General features: G+C 37.7%; 1 protein-coding gene across 1 annotated transcript in view; it reads left to right on the top strand.

Moving 5' to 3' along the window:
• Nucleotides 1–22,917, top strand: part of dcaf13 (ddb1 and cul4 associated factor 13) — a 280,107-nt gene that overhangs the window by 135,884 nt on the left and 121,306 nt on the right. The window contains exon 9 of the mRNA XM_051936090.1: nt 13,839–13,974. Within this exon, the coding sequence (XP_051792050.1) occupies nt 13,839–13,974 (136 nt within the window). The remainder of the gene's footprint in view (nt 1–13,838; nt 13,975–22,917) is intronic.

The following is a 22,917-nucleotide window of genomic DNA, read 5'->3' on the forward strand; positions in this document are numbered from 1 at the left end:
CTGAGGACTCCTCGCTTGAATAAGCTGCGTTTTCCAATCAAGGCTCATTTGGTTAAACAAATGCCAAGTGTTTCTTGTTAACTGAACTCGGCAGTCCTTGATTATGTACTCTTGTGAGATTTAAGCATTCCAGACAACAGATCATCAAAACCCTTGATCTGAGCTCAAAAAGCACAGATGATAGTGCAAAATTTGCAGATTGCATACTAGTAACTTTAAGAGTTAAACTGTTTTGATGTATGGTGTAAAATGGGATAGCTTTGAAAAGTTAAGTTTTGTTTAATTGTCATAAAATAGAATGTGCAACAGTGACAAGTGGAGGTCTTTTCAGCAGCTGATCAAGAATAACGCATAAAGGAAATGTGTCTTCTATTAGAAAAGCTGGAGAGGCTGTGAGGAAAGTCAGACCAGTGTATAAGTACATTACAGTTCTGAATTTCTGCATTGCATAATTAAATATCAGTGGTACTATTCACATTAAAAACTAATTTGTGAACGTCATACTTGAAACACTTAAAACAAGTATTCAGTAGCAATAAGAAGTGCATTTGGCAACAACTGAATTTTATACAAGAATTCCTATAAATATTTATATGCAAACATTCATTGCGCATTTAACAAAAAAAAAGAAAGCTGCTTCCCCAATATCACTCCTGGTGAAGGTGCTTGCCCTCATTGGAATGTCAGAATAAACAGTACGACTGATTATACACATCATTATCATTTAAAAGCATTGGCCTGTACATTGATGTTACAGAATTCTTTGTTTTACATATTTGGTCTGTAATTAGCTTGGCAGTGCCATTATTCACACACAGACTATTGCGCTTAAGATGTGTGTAAGGCTTAAATAACATTATCTAGTGCCAGCTTTGGATATATGCATTTTACAGAGATTCACTTGCCAGAAAAAAAAATCAAATTGCTACAAACAGCTTGGACTCTGGTCAGACATTTGCTGTGGTGAGTTAAGTTTTCAGTTTCTGGCTTCAACAAATTACATCTAAAGTTGTTTTTTTGCAGTTATATAGTTGTTATGAAATGCGAAGAGGTCTGTGCCATGCTTCCCTTTTAACAGTTTGCTACAGAGGTGCCTCACTCATTGGGTTTTCGAAGAATAGACATGCCATGCATGATCACACAGGGTTTTTGAAATCAAAACACTTTTTATGAATTGAATGTAACCACAAACATCACTACTAAAGTCATGATTATGAATACCAAACCACACTTGAAAAAATTTGTAATGAATGTTTCTGTTTTACAGTATCTCTATTATTAAAAAAAAAAAAAAAAATCTTGTGATGATCTTTGGAAGAGAGACAGAGAGACACTTTCACGTCCCATGAGACTAACAAGTCATGTCACACTTACAACCTTTGGAAGCAAGTCCCGTGATACACATGCAGAGCAGGTTAGAGATAATGGAAGTAGGAAAATTCAAAAGTCTCAAAAAAAATGACAGTAAAGATAGCGTTAGTGCAAAAAAACAGAAAATATTACTTGGTTAAATAACGGAGCAGTGAAAAGAGATTGTATAGTGTTTGAGGATGTCTTGGGGACAAGAGAGACAAGGCAGTGAGATAAATGGACAGGTGCTGTACATGCTTTTAAACGTTCGAAGCGCCACACAAAATGCAGATCACGCGGCACATGATACAATGTTTCCCATTGTATCACCGCTTAGGAAGGGTTTCGGAGGAGCGGCCGCATCTCCTTGGGGATCCCCTCTCAGCCTGCATAATAATTTACTTTCAACAAAAGAGGTAACAGTGGTATGTCTGTCATTTCCTAGGAGCATCTGAGTACTTGGGTGTTTTCTGAACAAAGATTTTTAGTGAAGTAGTATTTAGTTGTATGACATTAAATCAAATGCGAAAAACTGGCTGTGCAAATATTTGGGAACCCTTGTAATTTTGCTGATTTGAATGCATGTAACTGTTCAATACTGATTACTTGTAACACCAAATTGATTGGATTAGCTCGTTAAGCCTTGAACTTCATATACAGGTATGTCCAATCATGAGAAAACGTATCTGACACTAGAATAACCAAGGCGTACGAAAAAGGAGGATGCAACATTGACAAGCTTCTGTTCCAAGATGGCTGCTTTCCCCAGGAAAGTAAACTGAGTCTGTGTCAGGTGCCCTTTCAATGTAATAGGAACCAAAGCACAGATAGAAATGTGCACATTGCAACAGGTACACATGTCGTAAATGTAGGAAGGACAGTCCTTGCGCGTGTGTGAAATGTTAACATTTGAATTTGAATTTGATGATTTCATATAGCACTGAACTGTCCTCACCTCTCTGTACTATTCTTTCCTCTGCACGTTCTGGAGTACAAAAGAAGCAACACCATACAGCAACATGGAGACTGGCAAGATCAGGGGGGGGGGGGTGGAGTTTGGGGGGTGGCTGGGGGACACTGATTGCAACCGCAAGATGTTATGCGAATGAATTTGAATAATGTTGCATCCGTGCTACATTGTTTTCCAAAATGTACTATACAGGGCATAAAATGAATAATTCCAAATATCATTTATACCTATGTCTCTGTGTATGTGTTTTTTTTTTTGTTTTTCTTTTTTGACATCATATACCATAAGGTGCATACTAATTCAGCGTGAGCAGGAACACTCAAAAAAACTGAATAAAAAAAAATTAACAACAACATTTATTTATTTATATAGCACATCTTCATAAAAAAGGAGCTCAATGTGCATTACATAAGGAAGAAAAGAAAAATAAAAGACAAAGTAAGAAAATAAGACAACATTAGTTAACATAGAATAAGAGTAAGGTCCGATGGCCAGGGAGGACAGAAAAAACAAAAAAAAAAACTCCAGACTGCTGGAGAAAAAAATTAAATCTACAGGGGTTCCAGGCCACGAGACCGCCCAGTCACCAATGGGCATTCTACCTAACAAAAATGAAATAGTCCTCTTTGTGTTTAAGGTTCTCACGGAAGGACTTGATGATGATAGTCATGCAGACTTCCGGCTTTTAATCTGTCAATGTTGGAACATCACGGTGCTTTGAGTAGATGGTGGTGGCGCAAGCCGCCACCACAAAGAAACCGGAAAAAGAAACAGAAGAGAGAGTAGGGGTTAGTACGGATTTTAGAGCCACCGTGAATAGTTATTATAATGAATTGGATATACACAATATCAGGATTAAATTAAAGTGACGTTATAAAAAAGCCATGTTAAAATAATGTGTTTTCAGCAGTTTTTGAAGTGCTCCACTGTATTAGCCTGGCGAATTCTGATTGGCAGGCTATTCCAGATCTTAAGTGCATAACAGCACAAGGCCGCCTTACCACTTCTTTTAAGTTTTGCTCTTGGAATTCTAAGGAGACACTCAGTTAAGGATCTAAGGTTACGATTTGGAATATAAGATGTCAGACATTCCGATATATAAGATGGGGCAAGATTTTTTAAGGCTTTATAAACCATAAGCAGAATTTTAAAGTCAATCCTGAATGACACAGGTAACCAGTGTAGTGACCTCAAAACTGGAGAAATGTGCTCGGGTTTTCTTTTCCTAGTTAGGATTCTACCAGCTGCATTCTGCACTAGTTGCAAACGATTTGTCTTTTTTGGGTAGTCCTGAGAGGAGTGCGTTACAGTAATCTAGTTGACTGAAAACAAACGCGTGAACTAATTTCTCCGCATCTTTCAATGATATAAGAGGTCTAACTTTTGGTATGTTTCTTAAGTGAAAAAATGCTGTTCTAGTGGTCTGATGAATATGCGATTTAAAATCAGATTACAGTCAACAGTTACCCATAAGCTTTTTACCTCCATCTTCACTTTTAATCCTAATGCATCCAGTTTGTTTCTAATAGCCTCATTGTATCCATTATTGCCAATCACTAAAATTTCAGTTTTCTCTTTATTTAGCTTTAGAAAATTACTGTTCATCTATTAAGAAATACAAGTAAGACATTGTGTTAGTGAATCAAGAGAATCGGGGTCATCAGGTGCTATTGATAAATACAGCTGTGTGTCATCAGCATAGCTGTGGTAGCTCACGTTGTGACCTGAGATAATCTGACCTAACAGAAGCATGTAGATTGAGAAAAGCAGCGGACCCAGGATAGAGCCTTGTGGAACACCATATAGGATGTCATGTGTCTGTGAGTTGTAATTACCACAACTAACAAAGAATTTTCTCCCTGCCAGGTAGGATTCAAACCATTTTAAGACAGTGCCAGAGAGGCCCACCCATTGACTAAGGCGATTTCTAAGAATATTATGATCAGTGGTGTCAAATGCGGCACTCAGATCTAGGAGGGTGAGAACAGATAAATGGCCTCTGTCTGCATTTACCCGCAAGTCATTTACTACTTTAACGAGTGCAGTTTCTGTGCTGTGATTTGTTCTAAAACCTGACTGAAATTTATCAAGAATAGCATGTTTATTGAGGTGGTCATTTAACTACATAATGACTGCCTTCTCTAGAATTTTATTTAAGAAAGGCAGGTTAGAGATGGGTCTAAAATTTTCAAGAGCAGAGGGGTCAAGATTATTTTTCTTAAGTAGGGGTTTAACTGCAGCAGTCATAAGACAGTCTGGGAAGAGCCCCGTATCTAATGACGAATTTACTATGTCAAGAATATTATCAATTAGCACGCCAGATACTTCTTTGAAAAAACTTGTTGGTATTGGGTCAAGGACGCAGGTGGAGGGTTTCAGTTGAGAAATTATTTTATGTAAATCAGGTAAATCTATCCTGGTGAAAGAATTTAATTTGTTTATAACGGAGTACTGGGGTTTAGGAGGATCCTCAGTGTTGGGGAGATATACTATGTTATTTCTAATATTATTAATTTTTTGATTGAAATATACAGCAATAGCCTCACAGGTTTTACTGGAAGTACTTTGGAGGCATTCCTTTGAGTTACTTGGGTTTAGCAGACGATCAATCGTTGAGAATAAGACTCTGGGATTACCAACATTGTTATTTATAATCTTAGAGAAATAGCAGTGCCTCTCAAGACGGACTGTGTTATTGTATTCTGTTATTTTAACCGTTAATGTTTCATAGTGGATAGTTAGTTTAGTTTTCCTCCATTTACGCTCAGCTCTACGGCATGTTCTCTTTAGATCACACACTCTTTGGGTCTTCCATAGTATAACAATGCTAGAAGATTTTTTTAACTGTCTTTTCAGGTGCAACTATGTCAACAGCAGCTCTCACTTTAGTATTAAATCTTTCCACTTTACTATTTACATTATCCTTACTATTATAGTTGACACTATAAATGGACTGATTGCTTAGAATGTTTAAGTTTTAAATGAGTCAAAGAAGCGTTTTTTAACAATATGCTTCTCATGAATGTTTTCTATAAATATTTCTACATTAAATAGTAGAAGAAAATGGTCTGATAGACCAATATCAATGATCTGCCTTACATCATCTTTTAGTCCTTTAGTAATTACTAAGTCTAACGTATGACCTGCTTTATGTATAGGATGATTAATGAGCTGTCTCAAATCAAGAGTCCAGGAGGTTCATGAATTCTTTTACTTTTTGGTCACACTGATTATCTATATGAAAGTTAAAGTCGCCGACTATTAAGAGTGTGTCATAGTTCGTAATTAAAATTGACATTAAGTCAGAGAATTCCTCAAAGAAAGACTTGTTAAAATTAGGAGGTCTATACACGGATAATACTAGAATGTGAGAATCTCCATGAATAACAACGGCGAGATACTCAAAGGACTTGAATTTACCAAAACTGACATGCTTACACTTTAACCGGCTTGAGTAAATGTTTGCTAGGCCATCACCTCTTTTTCCTTGGCGAGCCGCACGAGTAAAACTGTAATCCGGAGGCGCAGATTCGATTAAAACAGCCGCGCCATCAGAGCCAAGCCACGTTTCACTTATGCAGTAAAATCAATTTTTCTATCACTAATAAGATTGTTGATAAAAAACATCTTGTTAGTTAAAGCTCTAACATTTAATAGTGCCATATTTAATGTTTCGGAGTGGCAGAGATGAATACTATGTGCGTTATTGATATTTGGAACAGGAACTAAGTTATTTTTGTTAGCGCCTCTCTGTGTGTATTTTTTATTTAATCTGTAGTCTGTTTTTATAGTTTTAATACATTGTTCATCTAAAGTAGTAATTTTAATTAAATTATTTGTGTTTATACCGTATTGCCTAGATTTTCTACGTGCATTGAGATTGGTTACTAGAATATTAATGTTGTGCACTTTTACGGAAGATTTTGTTAAGCAATTATCATGTCCTAGCACAGCAATAGCATTATGGAAGGGGCTAAGAGCAGAAATAGTCAAGATAAACAAATTACCTTAGCGATGTTTTCGGAGAGGACCCGGGCGCCAAATCTATTCGGATGCAGGCCATCCCGCTTGAAGAAATGCAGCCTTTCCCAAAAGAGGTCCCAGTTGTTGATGAACCCGATGTCTTGGTTCTCACAGAAGCCTTTCAGCCAGTTGTTTAATCCTAGCAGATGACTGTAGTATTCATTTGATCGTCTGACAAGAGGTAGTGGACCCAAAATGAAGATCTTTGCTGATGGGGTCCTCTCCTTCGTGTCTTTAATTGGTGCTGCGAAGTCAGCCTTGAGAATTTCCGACTGTCGGTGCCTTACATCATTCATGCCGGCGTGTAATACAACAGATCCAACTGCCCTGTTCTTGTGCTTCTCGTAGATTGTCGGCGGACGTCTCATCACATCTCGGACACAAGCACCGGGAAAACAAGAAACAAAAGATTTCCGATTAGGGCATGCGATATTGAGGTTTCTACAAATCGAATCACCTACCACTATTACATCACCCAGTGTTGAAGGCAAACTGGGGACGCGGAGAGGGTCGAACCGGTTCTGGTGCTCGCCTGTGCTGATGGAGGTGTTCTAGCCTTGAACCCCTGCCTGCATAGCTGAAACACGCCGAGGTCTTCGTCTGTGTCGTCGTCACTCCTACGAGGCGTGGGGGTGAAGCTTACTTGAGCGGCACAGCTCGGGGTTGAGGTTACGTCGATTTCAGATGGCCTTCAAATCCCTAAGGTACCTTCGTCTGGACAGGAGTTTCTGAATCTGTTTGTCGAGTGCCTGGAGTTCTTCTACGACGACGGCAACGTGTTTCATCTCACTGTCGGCCATTGTCTGCTTCTGCTAAGTAACGGTGAGATATGAAGAAGGCAGATTCACCAGCGTTTGTGTGTCAGCTTTTATCCCTCCAGATCAGAGAATGTCCAGTTCCATTGCCTCAAAACACCACTCACATCTTCAGTTATTCCCAGTTTCAAATAAAAACTAACAGCAACAGATCCCTAGAGCGGTAGTATGTATCATGATCGTGACTGAGAGAATAAAAGTGAAAAAAAAAGGTAACTTTTACAAGTACTATAAATGTACTACCGTCTGTTACAGATGCAAACCAAATGTATGTATGTACTGTATAATATTAACAATAAGAGCAGCTCACTACAGAAAACGGCAAATATAGGAGGAAGTCGGGATCGAACCAGGGACTCTTGATTACAAGTCAGCAAATCTTACCACTATGCCACGGAAGCTGTTGTTTTATCCTTGAACCTATTGTGAAAGTGTTTATTTGATCTTTGGACTTCAGGCCTCACACATTATATAGTTTATGCCAACATTTTGTCATTTACTACTAAAATATGGGGGGATGGAATAGTAGGCTGCTTGTCTTGGTCGGGGAATGGAATAGTAGGCTGCTTGCTGCTTTTCTTGGTGGGGGGATGGAATAGCAGGCTGCTTGTCTTTATCGGCACATTTATAGGACAAAAGACGCTGATGGAGAGGTGCGAACGGATTTAAGGTGGGCCGGATTTTTTTCGTAGGCTCTGGCAATTCTAGTGTTAATCAACAACATAGTCAAAATAATAGATTATCAAAATAATCATTAGTTACAGCTTTATTAAACACCACTGTTGATTGAATGTAGACTGGTTGTACTCATTTTTGTAGCATGGACTTTCAGAATTCACCCAAAAAAAAAATTCCTAATAAGTATTGGCATGTTCTGTTGGTGATAGTCCAATATTGTTGGCACACTACTGTCATCTAGGATCCCCAGATGTTTCATTTAAAGATAGGTGGCTATTAGCTTTCTGGGTACACTCGATTATTATATACTGTATAAACTTGACAGTGCCACTCGGCAAACGGTTTTTGAGTCTAGCTGTCTTGAAGTGTTCGTTATTGTCATAACATGTCCCATAGAAGTGTGCTCTTCACATTGGGGAACAATCTAGACAAGAGCAGGTCATTCAGCCCAACAAACTTCACTAATTAATCAGTCCACTTAATTCATCGAAAAAAATCGCTTAGTTTTGAAAGTCCCTGAAATCTTACTGTCTAGCACGCAACTTGTTAGCTTTTTCCAAGTGTCTATGGCTCTCTGTGTAAAGAAAAACTTCCTAATGTTTGTGTGAAATTTACCCTTAACGAGTTTCCAACTGTGTCCCTGTGTTCTTGATGACCTCATTTTAAAATAACAGTCTCAATCCACTGTACTAATTCCCTTCATAATTTTAAACACTTCAATCTTGTCTCCTCTTAATCTTCTTTTGCTTAAACTGAAAAGGCTCAGCTCTTTTAATCATTCTGAACCTAATCGCTCTTCTTTGGACCTTTTCTAGAATGTCCTTTTTGTAGCCTGGAGACCAAAACTGCACACAGTACTCCAGATAAGGCCTCACTAGTGCATTTTAAAACTAGAGCATATCCTTCTTGAACTTATACTTCACACATCGTGCTGTATAGCCTAACATTCTGTTTGCCATCCTAATGGCTTCTGAACACTATCTGGCAGTTGATAGCACAGAGTCCACTATGATTCCTAAATCCTTCTCATAAAGTGTACTCTAGATTTTCAGACCTCCCATGGTACAGTAATCCCTCCTCCATCGCGGGGGTTGCGTTCCAGAGCCACCCGCGAAATAGGAAAATCCGCGAAGTAGAAACCATATGTTTATATGGTTATTTTTAGAAAGTCATGCTTGGGTCACAGATTTGCGCAGAAACACAGGAGGTTGTAGAGAGACAGGAACGTTATTCAAACACTGCAAACAAACATTTGTCTCTTTTTCAAAAGTTTAAACTGTGCTCCATGACAAGACAGAGATGACAGTTCTGTCTCACAATTAAAAGAATGCAAACATATCTTCCTTTTCAAAGGAGTGCAAAGCAAGCAATCAAAAAAAAAATCAATACGTGCCCTTTGAGCTTTTAAGTATGCGAAGCTCCGTTCAGCATGTCCTTCAGGAAGCAGCTGCACACAGCCCCCCTGCTCACACCCCCCTACGTCAGCGCAAGAGAGAGAGAGAGAGAGAGAGAGGGAGAGAGAGAGAAAGTAAGCTGGATAGCTTCTCAGCCATCTGCCAATAGCGTCCCTTGTATGAAATCAACTGGGCAAACCAACTGAGGAAGCATGTACCAGAAATTAAAAGACCTATTGTCCGCAGAAACCCGCGAAGCAGCGAAAAATCCGCGATATATATTTAAATATGCTTACATATAAAATCCGCGATGGAGTGAAGCCGCGAAAGGCGAAGCGCAATATAGCGAGGGATCACTGTATATTAAAACCTAACATTTTTACTTCCTGTGTGTTATATCTTACATTTATTGATATTAAATTTCATCTGCCTGTGGCAGTGTGGGTTGGCTGCTGGCTTCCTCTTCTATTACGAGAGCCTCTTGAACTCGATACCATCAATGACGCAACCAGATGAGCATGGCTGATGTGGACAAAACACACATGAAGCAAGGGGATGGTGTAAAAGTGATCAGTGCTTTTATTAAAAACCAAGTCCAAAACAAGTGTTCAAAAAGTGCAGTTCTCCCATATCCATGATAAATAAATAATTCATGAAAAGGAGTATCTGTGGAGGCTGAAATCATAATGAATAAATCCATTAAAAACAAGGTTAAAATCAGCTGAAAAGAAACTACCTTTACTAAAAAGCCTGATGCCACCTTTCTCACTAGTGGCTCCTCAGCTTATCCCATATGGGCCTTACAGCAGAGGAGGCACCCTACTTGACTCATGTAGCTGTCCTTCCGCAGGTCCCGGTTTCTATAAGGCTACGGCCTGGCTTCCTCTCCGGACCTAGGCTTGGGACCCCTACAGCCGTGGTGCTCATGTTGGAGCTCTCCTCCCAAGCCTCCTCGACCGCAGCTTCCTTCCGGGTCTTCCATGGCAAGTCACTCCTCTTAGTGCACATTGCTGTGGCTCTCCGAGTTTCTCAGCCAGAGTGATCACTCCATCAGCCTCTCACGCCGCTCAAGAGACTATCATTCTCAGCTGCATGCATTCTCTCCCTCGAGCCTGCTCCCTTCTGCTCGCTCACACCGGCTCCTTCCACCTCCTGCCCTCTCTTTCTCCCTTTAACCTCTGTCTCTTCTTCTTTCTTGATTCTCCTCTCACACTCGCCCTTCCCTTTTAAAATGGGGACGTGGCACAGCTGGGCAATCAGATGGCGTCAGTTAGGGTCAGAAAGGGAAGCGCTTGCTACACTACCACTCCCCAAAACACACGAAGACGTGAATACAGCGATTATTTATAAAAACGGCAAACAGCTGTGGACCTCACTTTACTACACTGCCACAAATCTGCCCAGGCCTGTTTGCTGTCCAAGTCCTTATCAAATGATTTAACAGATTATCTGCCAATCAAATATCAAATTATCAGATTATCTTCCAATCCATCTATCTTGGTATATTTGTAAACTTAACCAGCTTGTTACTTATATTCCTTTCCAAATCATTTATTTATATTAAAAAAAGCAGCAGCCCTAGCACTGACCCCTGTGGAACACCACTCTTTATGTCAGTCAATTTTAATAGGGTTTCTCACACCATCACCCTCTACTTCCTGTGCATGAGCAAATTCTGCACCCATCTACAAACCTCACCCTGAACTCCCACTTGTTTTAGTTTGATGCCGAACCTCTCATGTGGCACCTTATCAAATGTTTTCTGAAAGTCAGGATAAATAATATCATATGCTCTACTTTGATCGTATCCTTTTGTTGCTTCCTCATAGAATTCCAGCGTGTCTGAACCCATGCTGACTGTTCAGATAAACTCTTGTGCTTGCCATGTGCTCAATCTTATTCTTAATAAATTGGTTAGAATTTGCCTTACTATGAATTGTTTTTACACTGTTTGTTCCTCCATGTATAGTTCTAAACCTGACCTGTCTTAAACTCCCTGCCTTACATTCCCTAGTTTAAACAATCCTCAAATAACCTACTCATATGCTTCCTCGTCAGGGCGGAACAGGTCCCATCTGTTCCAAAAGGAGTCCCAGTGCCCCATAAACCTATACCCTTGTACTCTGCACCATGATTTGAGCCTTCTAATCTCTTGAATTTTAGCTGGACTGGTGTGTAGTACAGGCAGAAATTCAGATAAGACTACCTTGTCAGTTCTGCTCCTCAGCCTGGCACCTAACTCTTTGAATTTGGATTGCAGAACTGACAGACTAACCTTATGTACTGTATGTCATTTGTTTCAACATGAATAATGACAATTGGAGCCACCCCTGTTCTGACCAAGAGCCTATCAACCCTTCCAGGGATGTCTCCCATCTGTGCACCCGGAAAGTACCTGTACTTCAATCCCCCTAATGATTGAGTCCAAAACTATCACTTCCTCTCTTTTTCTGGGAAGTGGTTTTGAGGTGGGCTGTTGGAGCGCCTCATCCCTGCCTACCCTCAGAATCATCAGAGACACTGTTCAGCTCCTCAAGGACCTGAAATTGGTTTGACAATTTCCGGACTGTGCGCACTCTTTGCCTTGCGCCTTGTGTCTGTGACCCACCTAATTCGACCTTTCTGGTCTGAAATTTCCTCTCACACCACCCTAGGAGTGCACATTATACCTCTAAAGGACACCTGGACCAGGTCTGCCAATTCTCCACTGCAATGCAGGCCAGCCAACTCCTCCTTCAGGTCAGCGACCCTGAGCTCGAGGTACACATCGCTTTCGCTCTGGATCAGCTGGCATCTCTTGCAGGTATAGCCCTCCTAGAAGACTGGCTCCTCCAAGCTGCCATCTAAAAAATCCAAAATCCAACAAGACTTGCATTGCACTGACCTAAATATTAAAATTTGATTTTTTGATTACTAAAGCTGCCTTAACTTATTCTTTTTTTTCATTAAAATTAATTAATTTAACTTAAATGGTAAAACTAAATAACTTTAAGCCAAAGAAATTAGATCTGAACAGATGATAGTCACAAGGAAACAGGACTGGAGAAAATGGGTGATGTGGTACCTCATCAGAATATACAGTTTCACTGGGGGGTAGGCTTTGCAACTTAAAGAATGGGAAAGATGAAATGCCCTCTTGACACATCTTTCCATGATGGGCTGCCATAAATATCATGACTATTCAGCACTGCATTGTTTTTATGAAGCATGTAATAAATAAAGCAAGACCCTCTGTGTCATAGACACTGGCATCAACCTTTAATTTCTTTGTTGTAGAAGAAACACCATGCATCCATTATTTCATTATTTTTCTTTGAATTCTGGGTCATAGTGATTTGGCCACATTCCATTCCGATTTTAAAAAGCTTCTTAAATGTTTCCCAGTCTGAATTCATTAGCGTAGGATTCTCCTTGTATTGGATGAGATAATGTTTGATTTCAGGAGTCAACATTCTCTACAACTGGCATGCCTAAACATTATTCATGTTTAATTGTTCATGAGTAATAGTTATGAGTCTCCTGAATTCAATTCCTATACCGTCTGTTAGCTCACCTACTGTCACTCATCCATTACTGTTCCACTTGTCCATTACAATGTGTTTCACTTTGCAACATTTTCTTTTATCATTGTTTAAAACATGTCTGACTATGGGTTGACTTTTAAAAAATGTTTGTGACAATATTTTACAGCCCATCTCTTGACCGTGGCATATGAAGGCTTTCTAGGCTTAACAATTTGCACCATCGTTTAAAGACAAATCTGCACATTTTTTTATGCTTGGTCAGAAAATAACATTGGAGATTAAAATGCTAAAATTTTGCAATGTGGCACTTATAAGATTGCAGTTAGTGTGAATAAAATAAAACTAGGATTGGATCATTTTTGTATTTTTGGACAATAATTTTACTGTTATAGTGAAATTATGTTAAAACTTGATCTCTTTTAATATGAAAAATCAATTAGAAATATTGTTTACAAAACAATTAGCTTCATTTTGGAAGTTAAAATCTATGAAATAATTCCATAACCTCTCATATCCATAACCTAAATGCTTCTCACTCTAATGAGCATGCATTATTAAACTGGAAGATGTCACAAAAATGTTTTTCAAAGATCCGCTTCTTATCAAGTAATTAAATTTTGCACCAGGTCCAGATTAACTAATGTTAATATTGCCATTGTCAACATTATACTACTGTAGATGTTCATTTTTGTTTGTTTTTTGATCTTCAAAGACAAAGTGATTACATTGTTTCTTTTTTTGTATGAAGCTTCTCACTGAGTGCAGGGTTCTAATGATTAAAGTGTTTATGTCTAAATCGTTCAGGTTAAAAAATGTACGTTCTTTGAACATTTCCTTAATTGTTAGCTCATTTTTTTCCAGATATTTTCCATAATATCTCCATAATGGAGCACATGGGGACAGTAATGCAAGCCTGTCATGTTTCCTTGAGTTACATTGTAACAGGCAAATTGCTTTTAGGATTCTAAAGGTTGGTGGGGATAAATAGCTGTTGAATTAGATTATAAAATAAATATATAGAACTTTTCAACTCTGTAGATAATATTATTACAAATGCTAAAAGATTTTTTTTTTCTCCATTTAGGGAAGTATATCATACAAAACGCATGCAGCATGTTATTTGTGTCAAATGGTCCATGGACAACAAGTATATTTTGAGTGGCTCTGATGAAATGAACATTCGTTTGTGGAAGGCAAATGCTTCTGAAAAACTGGGTGTGGTAAGATATCAAAATATTTTCAAGGAAAAATGTTTCCAAAAGCAAGTCATTCAGTGCTGTAGAAAAAAAAAATAGTTTCCATCCAAATATATTCTGTTTTTGTGTATTTAGCAGTGAATGGCCTCAGACACATAGACAGAATTCAATATTAGAGAAAAGAAACCTGAATGAAACAGGTTTTTTTTTTAATCATGAATTTCTTTATTCAAAGAACAAAGTCATCCACACCCCAATCGCCTAAATGAAAAGTAATTGCCTGTATAGTTTTAATACTTTTGTTGCAGTAATACTGTAATCACAACTAAACATAGAATTTTATTTGATACCAGTCTTTAGCATCACTTTTGTGAAATTTTATCACACTCTTTGTAGAATTGGTTTAATTTCAACACATTAGTAGGCTTGTGAGCATAAACTGTTAGTTTCAGGTCCTGCCACGGTATCTTTAATGGGTTCAAGTCAGGATTTTGAGTATTCCACTGCAATACTAATTTTGTTTCTTTAGTGCTATTAATTTGTAGGATTTGTGTTTTGAGCCATTCTTCTGCTGCATAACCCTATTATACTTTGGCTTCAGATCACAGACAAATGACCAGACATTTTTCTTAAATATTTTGGTAAAGTGCAGAATTCATGTTTCCTTCAATAATGGCACAAGTTACAGGTCTTGAGGCAGCAAAGCTTCCTGCAGCCTCACACTTCCATTCCCATGATTTATTGTAGGTATGGTATTCTTACTGGATGCCAGACACAGTTCGGGCCTTTGTCTTCCAGAGTTCTGCTTCTAGCTTGTCTGTTCATTGAACATTATTCCAGAAGTCTTGGGGATCATCTAATTGTTTCTTGGCAAATTGGAGATTAACATTGTTGATACTCTTTGATAGTAAAAGTCTCCATACTCTTCCATGAATCACAATTTTTTTTTATTGATCTGTTTCTTATTGTGAAGTCTGGCTGGGTTCAATCAACTAAGTCTAATTATCAAGCATCATACTGTATGAGTGAGTAAGGGGTTAATTGCCTTTTCAGACAGGCAGTACAGGTGCTGGATAGCCTTACTACTTCAGTTTATTAAGAAGCAATTTAAAAATGGTGATATATATTTACTTCAGTTCCCTTTATCTAATATCAAATTTAGTTTAACGATCTGAAGCCATTCATTGTGACAAATATAGAAAAATAGAATATTTTTATTTATTAAGAGGTAGCCATAAAAGTTTAAAATTTAGTGAAAAAGTTTGAAATAAATAATGCAAAAAATTAAAATCATAGTAAATGTTTTTTTCTTTTTCCTACCAACATTTTGAAATATGTTATGTTGTTTTTATAGTGCAGCAAGTTTTTAATGATGCAGCTGTCAGTTTGTAAGCTGTCAGTTTGTTTTTCATTTCCGTTACAAAACAATTGAACTGCATTCAATTTGAGTAAAGCAAATTGTGATACGTATGTTCTGAGCATTTTTGAAAAGATGTGTGTTTTATGCTAAACATTTTGTGGACATTGTAATTTGAGAACAGACAGACCAATTCTCATGAAATTTTGTGGAGACTTGCACTTGTTGTCTTAGGAATTGAGATCTTGGGTTAAATCCAATGATTCATCTTCAAGCCTTTAACATCACTGTTGGGAAATTATATCTTATACTTATAGAATTAGATTATATTATATTATACTAGGAGGCTTCAAGCATGGAGACGTAGCCGCTCCTCCGAAACACTTGTTAAACGGTGATACAATGGGGGGAAAAAAAATGCATTTTTTTTTTTTTTTTTTATTAACCTCCTCTTTGCTCGATCAGCTGCTGACTTGCTGCTGCTGCCGTGCCACGTGATCTGCACTTCGCTTGCCTACCGGCCAATGATATGTGCCGTTATGAAGAAGTGAGCTGAATGCACTCCAAGGATAAGTGATTGCTCCTCCTAAACCCCACATAAACGGTGATACAATGGGAAACAAATAACAGTTGTTTTTTTTTACCTCCTCTTTGCTCGATCAGCTGCTGGCTTGCTGCTACTGCCGTGCTGCGTGATCTGCATTTTGTGCGGCGTGTCGAACGTTTAAAAGCCTGTACAGCACGTGTCCTTTTGTCTCACTTCCTTGTCTCTCCTCCAGACATCCTCAAACACTATGCAATCTCATTTCGCTGTTCTGTTATTTCACTGAGTAAGTTTGAGTTTTTAAAACTGATGCCAACAATTCAGTAATTCACAAAATTTGACCCATGCATTTAGTACTTTCTTTTAAGGACTTTTGTGAATTTTGAGTTTGAGCTTTGCTTTTTATTTCGTAGCAGCTAATTACAAAGACAGACTGAATTCATTTTTACCTTTAAAAAAAATTGCCACAATATAATTGCCTTTTAAATGAACTAAAATGTGGAAAAAAAACTTCAATAATATTACATGGTGTATATATTTTGGTAAATCTACAGTGTATCCTGTACTCATTAAGGTGTAGAGAATACCTTTTGCTGGCCACATCATTATCTGCAATATCTGCATTTATCTTTTGATTTTTTTTAAATTTATTAACATTTGCAAAGAGCAGGGTGTTTCCCCGATGTCCAGTCTAAATTGTCTTCAATGGCCTAGCTAATGTGTGGTGAGCGTACTGGCGCAATAATGGTAGTGGTTGAAGTGGCTCCCCACTCACTAAAAAAAGTGCTTGGAATAGTGAGAACAGTGCTACATAAATGTTAAGATTATTGTTAAGGAGATACATTGAAAACATTTTGGTTTTACTGAGGTTTCTCTTAATATTATAGGCACATTTAGACACAAAATGATGAACAGAAAATTTCATCCAGTTGTTCTTGCCTTGTGTCCGATGACTGCTGGTATAGGCTCCAGCTTCCCTGTGACTTCTGCTCTGGATGAGCAGGTTAGGAAGTTCATTGGATTTATATACAACAAAATATATAGTTTATATTTATAGTTTCTTGAATCATACAAGGATTTAGGAAACACACAAGCATTTAAAACCTAGTATCAAACAATAAAATGAAAGTTGCAACTTTAAGATATGCAACATTTTCAGAAACCTGGATATTATCTACAAATCTGACTTAATTCAAACATTAAAAATGATTGCCACCTTTCAATACCATAGTTTGGATCTAGCAAATCAATGAATATAAGTGAGAGTACAGTTTTAAATTTTCATTTTTAAAATGATGATCAGTCTGTTGCTGTTTGTAACCAGTTATATAATGTTATCTGATTAAAAATATATCTGATATTTGGATGTTTGCAACCATAGACAATTAGTTCCTGTCTTAATGTGTGCTTGATGCTGCTAGAATGCCCTTTATACGTCCATAAGCCATAATTTATGCAAGTTCAAGAAATGGATGAACTTCTTACAATGTATATGTCACAAACATAATTTCTAATCCCATGAGTCGTATCTGGCACAGTTCTGCTTCTAACTTCAGCCTATTCATGTACAACTTTCTCTGAAACAATAGCTTTCTGTTGTTGATTAATATGAATAAAAATGAAATGTTAGGTGCATCTATTTTATTATTAATAGTTGTTAAAATGCAACTACAGCAGAAGTAGTAAGGGTTGACAGCAAGAAGGGTGCTTGGCATGACATCTGGACAGAGAAAGGAGGAAAAGGAAATCTGGTGTTGGAATGGGGAAATACAAGAGAGTATACAGAAGAAGAGAATGGCAAAGAAGAAGTGGGGATAGTCAGAGAAATGCAGAAAGTAGACAAGAGTACAAGGAGATAAGGTGTAAGGTGAAGAGAGAGGTGGCAAAGGCTAAAGAAAAGGTGTATGATGAGTTGTATGAGAGGTTTTGGACACTAGGGAAGGAGAAAAGGACCTGCACCGATTGTTCCCAGCTCAGTCCCTCTGACTAGCCAATGTGTAGCAGGTTTGGGTGATCTATACTAATTAATAAAAGGCAAAACCCTCACTGACTGACTGACTCATCACTAATTCTGCAACTTCCCGTGTAGGTGGAAGGCTGAAATTTGGCAGGCTGATTCCTTACAGCTTACTTACAAAAGTTAGGCAGGTTTCATTTCGAAATTCAACGCGTAATGGTCATAACTGGAACCTCTTTTTTCACAATATACTGTAATGGACGGCAGCTCGATGGCCGTGGGAGGAGGAGTTGAGTGTCACGTCATCACGCCTCCCACGTAATCACGTGAAAAGAATGTGAACGCAGTAGGGAGAAATGAAAGAGGACCTGCAAACAGCGAAGAACAAAAAATTCATTAAACAATTGAGAAGGGAGCGAAACAATAAGGAGCGAGTAAAGCATACAAGCATCTTCATAAGGGAAACAAAGCACGGTGTAAAACGTAAGTTTAAATTAAGTTTATACAAACGCTCCCGCTGCGGATTGCAATAACATATTCGCGAGATAAAAGAACACAGTAGGGAGAAATGAAGGAAGAGCCGCAAACCGCGAAGAACAAAAAATTCATTAAACAATTGAGAAGGGAGCGAAACAATAAGAAGCGAGCGAGTGAAGCATACAAGCATCTTCATAAGGGAAAAAAGCACAGTGTAAAACATAAGTTTAAATTAAGTTTATAGAAACGCTCCCGCTGCGGATTGCAATAACATATTCGCGAGACAAAAGTTTAATGAGAAGACACGAGGTATAAACGAACCACACGACGTAGCGCAACGTTAGGGGCTTCACCTCTGCCGCTGACGATAGAGATTCGATTCCCGAGAGGGGATGCAGTGAGTGTGTACGCCTGATGAGCCCAGAATTAGGGAGAAACACATGTCGCATACTCTTTGCATTATTTGAAAGTAAACTATTAAAAGCATTCTATGATCTGCTTCTGGGAACAGAAAGAGGGCACGTGGCGGACATAAGGCGACTTGCTGACAAACCACAAGCGTGACCTGGCAGGTAACCACCCATACAATCAGATTGTGATTCAGAAAACGAATTCCATGAATGTAATTACCACGATCTACATACTGTCAAATAAACGAAACACACGCCGTAGCGCGACAGCTGTGAAAAGGGAGCTTCACAAAAAAACAGATCCTTAACAAATTATTATTGGTATATTTTCGATCCGTTTAAAAAGGTTTTCTTTTCTTCTTAATAAAAAATTAAAAGGAGTACTTCGCCGCAACGAAGCGCGAGAATTTGGCTATATATATCTGCTTCTCGCAATTAAAAGAGGGCACGTAGCGGATGTTAGACGACTTGATGACCAAGCATAAACGTTACCTGCCAGGTAACCACCCATACAATCAGATTGTGATTCAGACTAGGAATGCAATGAATGTAATTAGCCCGATCTACATACAAGGCGAAAGTCTTGCAACATTCAAAGATGATGGTTTGGGATAAGTACACCATGGAACATGAAAGAGCTTATGAAGCCTTGAACCGAAAAAAGCAAGATCTCAGAGATCGTAAAAAAAAAAAAAAGAGGTAATGTCGTTTTGCTCGCTGTAGATTTTAGTCAAACATTACCAGTTATTCCACGAGGGAGACCAGCAGATGAACTCAACGCGTGTTTAAAATCCATGCTTCTCCCACGGTCGGTTATATGTCGCGTGTTCTCGGGTAGGTACACCAAAAAATGTATACATTTAAGCATGTAATGGGCAAAGAAAAAATGAGGTATACCCGAAGGCACTGCAGTAGTACTCAATGTAACTTTACTTCTTAAATGTTAATGTTTTACTGTTTAATAATTTATACGCTTCTTATATGTTGTTCAAATTCTTTTATCAAAATACCAGTGACAGCGCAATGCACAATAACATGGAGTGAATACACCATACGCATCCGCCCACGGCCGCCCTGGTGTGCGCAGATAGGAGTTGATTCTACAATAAAATAAAATAAAGATAAAAAGAGTAATACAATCATCACCCATAAAGCGGATAGCAGACGTGACGTACTATATGTGTACCAGATTTCAAGTCAATAGGTGAAACGGTTTGCGAGCTACAGGTGTTTTAAAATCCTGGACAGACAAACGAATAGCCACGGTAGCAAATTATAGAAGAAGATTTTACTGTTTAATAATTTATATTTATATGAAATGTGCTTCTTATATATTACTTCATATTCTCATATGATAATGATGTTAATGTTGTTTATATTGATTTCTATGTTATTGTAAGTGCATGTATGTGTGTATATATATATATGTGTGTGTGTATATCCAACCTGCTATATCCTAAATACAGGAGCCAATAAGTACATATGTTTATATACACTACTTCTCCGCTGCGAAGCGCGGGTATTTTGCTAGTGTATATTATATATATATATATATATATATATATATATATGTGTGTGTGTGTGTGTATACATATATATATATATATATATATATATATATATATATATATATATATATATATAATATACACTAGCAAAATACCCGCGCTTCGCAGCGGAGAAGTAGTGTATATAAACATATGTACTTATTGGCTCCTGTATTTAGGATATAGCAGGTTGGATAATGGATGGATGGACATCTGTATGCATAGCCGTATTTGCCCGTTTTCATTTTTTTTCTTTGTTCAGTAATATTTCAGTAAACCCGGAGCTTGTCAGTTCAAATCCTGGTGCTAACACCACTGTGTGACCCTGAGGAAGTCACTTCACCTGCCTGTGCTGCAAAAAACAAAAGTAATGTAACAAATTGTACCTCAGATGTTGTAAGTTGGTGGAATAAAAGCATAAGTAAAATAGATAAATATGTATTATACACATAGGAACTATTCATTTATTTTCAGTTAAGTCATCTACAGCAAACTTTTATAAATGAGGATTTCTGATTTTTAGATAGTGCAAACTGTTTCTTCTTCATTGAGGTTTTCTCTTTTTTCATTTCATTGAAAATGAAAGCAGCAGCTGCCAAAATATGTAGCTTTCTTATTAATTTTTCAACATTGTGTAAAATAAATGTATAAAGTAACATAAAAGGTTTAAATACTGGTTATCCTTTTACGCTAAAATATTACTAAAGAGATACAAAAAAAGTAAAATGGATATGTTCTTTTTCTTTAAGGAGATTAAATATTACTGAAGAAAGAAAAAAAAAAATTAAACAGCCAAATGGGGCTATGCATACGAACTTAAAAGGTTTAAATATAACAGAAATATATATTTTATTTTTACTTGCTTAACTTGTGGAGGGTGTATCCTGTAGCAAAGCCCTAACTTTTTTCGTGAAAGCCCGTTTCAGTAAATAAGTGTTAAAAACAGGTGTAAAGATATTGACAATAAGCTACGCAAACCCAGGAAGACATGGAATCGTTTAAATCAAGTATCATTACATCTTCCTTTCTTAAAGAGAAGTAAGGCAGTACTTATAAGCTTACATATTTATATATAGACATACATATATATATACATATATATCTGAAGCCGTGCAAGCACACTCTTGAGAATGCAACGTATAGTTGTACAGAAGAAAAGCAATCTTGCCTCAAATGAATGGCATCCTTTTGTAGGTCTATGAACTTAATTTAAACTTTAGGTTTACACGGTGCTTTCTTTCCGAAGTACCTTCACTCATGAATACGTCTGTATGTGTCAGTCGGTCAAATCCACGCGCTTCGCACCGGCGAAGTACCGCTTTTAATTTTTTTATTAAGAAGAAATAAAAACGTTTTTAAATTGAGGGAAAATATACTAATAACAGTTGTTAAGGATCTGTTTTTTTGTGAAGCTGCGTTTACTCGAGTGATCACTTCGACCTGACTTGGTGTCCAAGTATAAGCGTTACCTCGTAGGTAACCACCCATACAATCAGATTGTGAATCAGACTACGAATGCCGTGATGTAATTACACACTCACTGCACTTGCTTATGGTAATCGAACCTCGGACGTCAGCGCTAGAGGGGCTTAGCAGCGGTGAAGTATTGCTTTTAAATTTTAATTAAGAACAAAAGAAAATCTCAGAGCTTCGATTCCCGAAAGGGAGTGAAGTGAGTGTCCGGTTAACCACCAGGTAAAGCTTATGGTTGGACAGCAAGTGACGTACCATCAGCCACGGTGCCTTCAGTTGTGAGAAGCAGATCATAGAATGATTGAAAATAGTTTTGCATTTACCTTTTTAGTAAAAGGCGAGCTTTTAAGCCTGAGAAATCGCCCCGTAAATGCACACGTTTAATTGCACGTGTTAATATGTATGGTTACACAGTATTAAAAGACAATGAAGAACGTGATTTACCTTTGTTCCCGCGTTTGATAAAAGGCGAGCTTTTAAGCCTGAGAAATCACCCCGTAAATGCACACGTTTAATTGCACGTGTTAATATGTATGCTTACACAGTATTAAAAGACACTCAAAAATTAACGTCATTTACCATCAGCCACGGTGCCTTCAGTTGTGAGAAGCAGATCATAGAATGATTGAAAATAGTTTTGCATTTACCTTTTTAGTAAAAGGCGAGCTTTTAAGCCTGAGAAATCACCCCGTAAATGCACACGGTTAATTGCACATGTGTTAATATGTATGCTTACACAGTATTAAAAGACAGTCAAAAATTAACGTCATTTACCTTTGTTCACGCGTTTGACTCGTGCTGTAAATCTCTTCCTTGTTTTTAGTTCACGTGATCACGTAGGAGGCGTGATGACGCGATACGTGACTCCGCCTCCTCCATTAGAGTATATGGACAAAAAATATGTTCCAGTTATGACCATTACGCGTAGAATTTCGAAATGAAACCTGCCTAACTTTTGTAAGTAAGCTGTAAGGAATGAGCCTGCCAAATTTCAGCCTTCCACCTACACGGGAAGTTCGAGAATTAGTGATGAGTCAGTCAGTCAGTCAGTCAGTGAGGGCTTTGCCTTTTATTAATATGTATAGATATATGTGTGTATATATATATATATATATATATATATATATATATATATATATATGTGTATATATGTATATATATATGTGTATATATGTATATATATATGTGTATATATGTGTATA

Source organism: Erpetoichthys calabaricus, chromosome 13 (assembly GCF_900747795.2).
Source record: "Erpetoichthys calabaricus chromosome 13, fErpCal1.3, whole genome shotgun sequence".
NCBI classification, from domain to species: domain Eukaryota; kingdom Metazoa; phylum Chordata; class Cladistia; order Polypteriformes; family Polypteridae; genus Erpetoichthys; species Erpetoichthys calabaricus.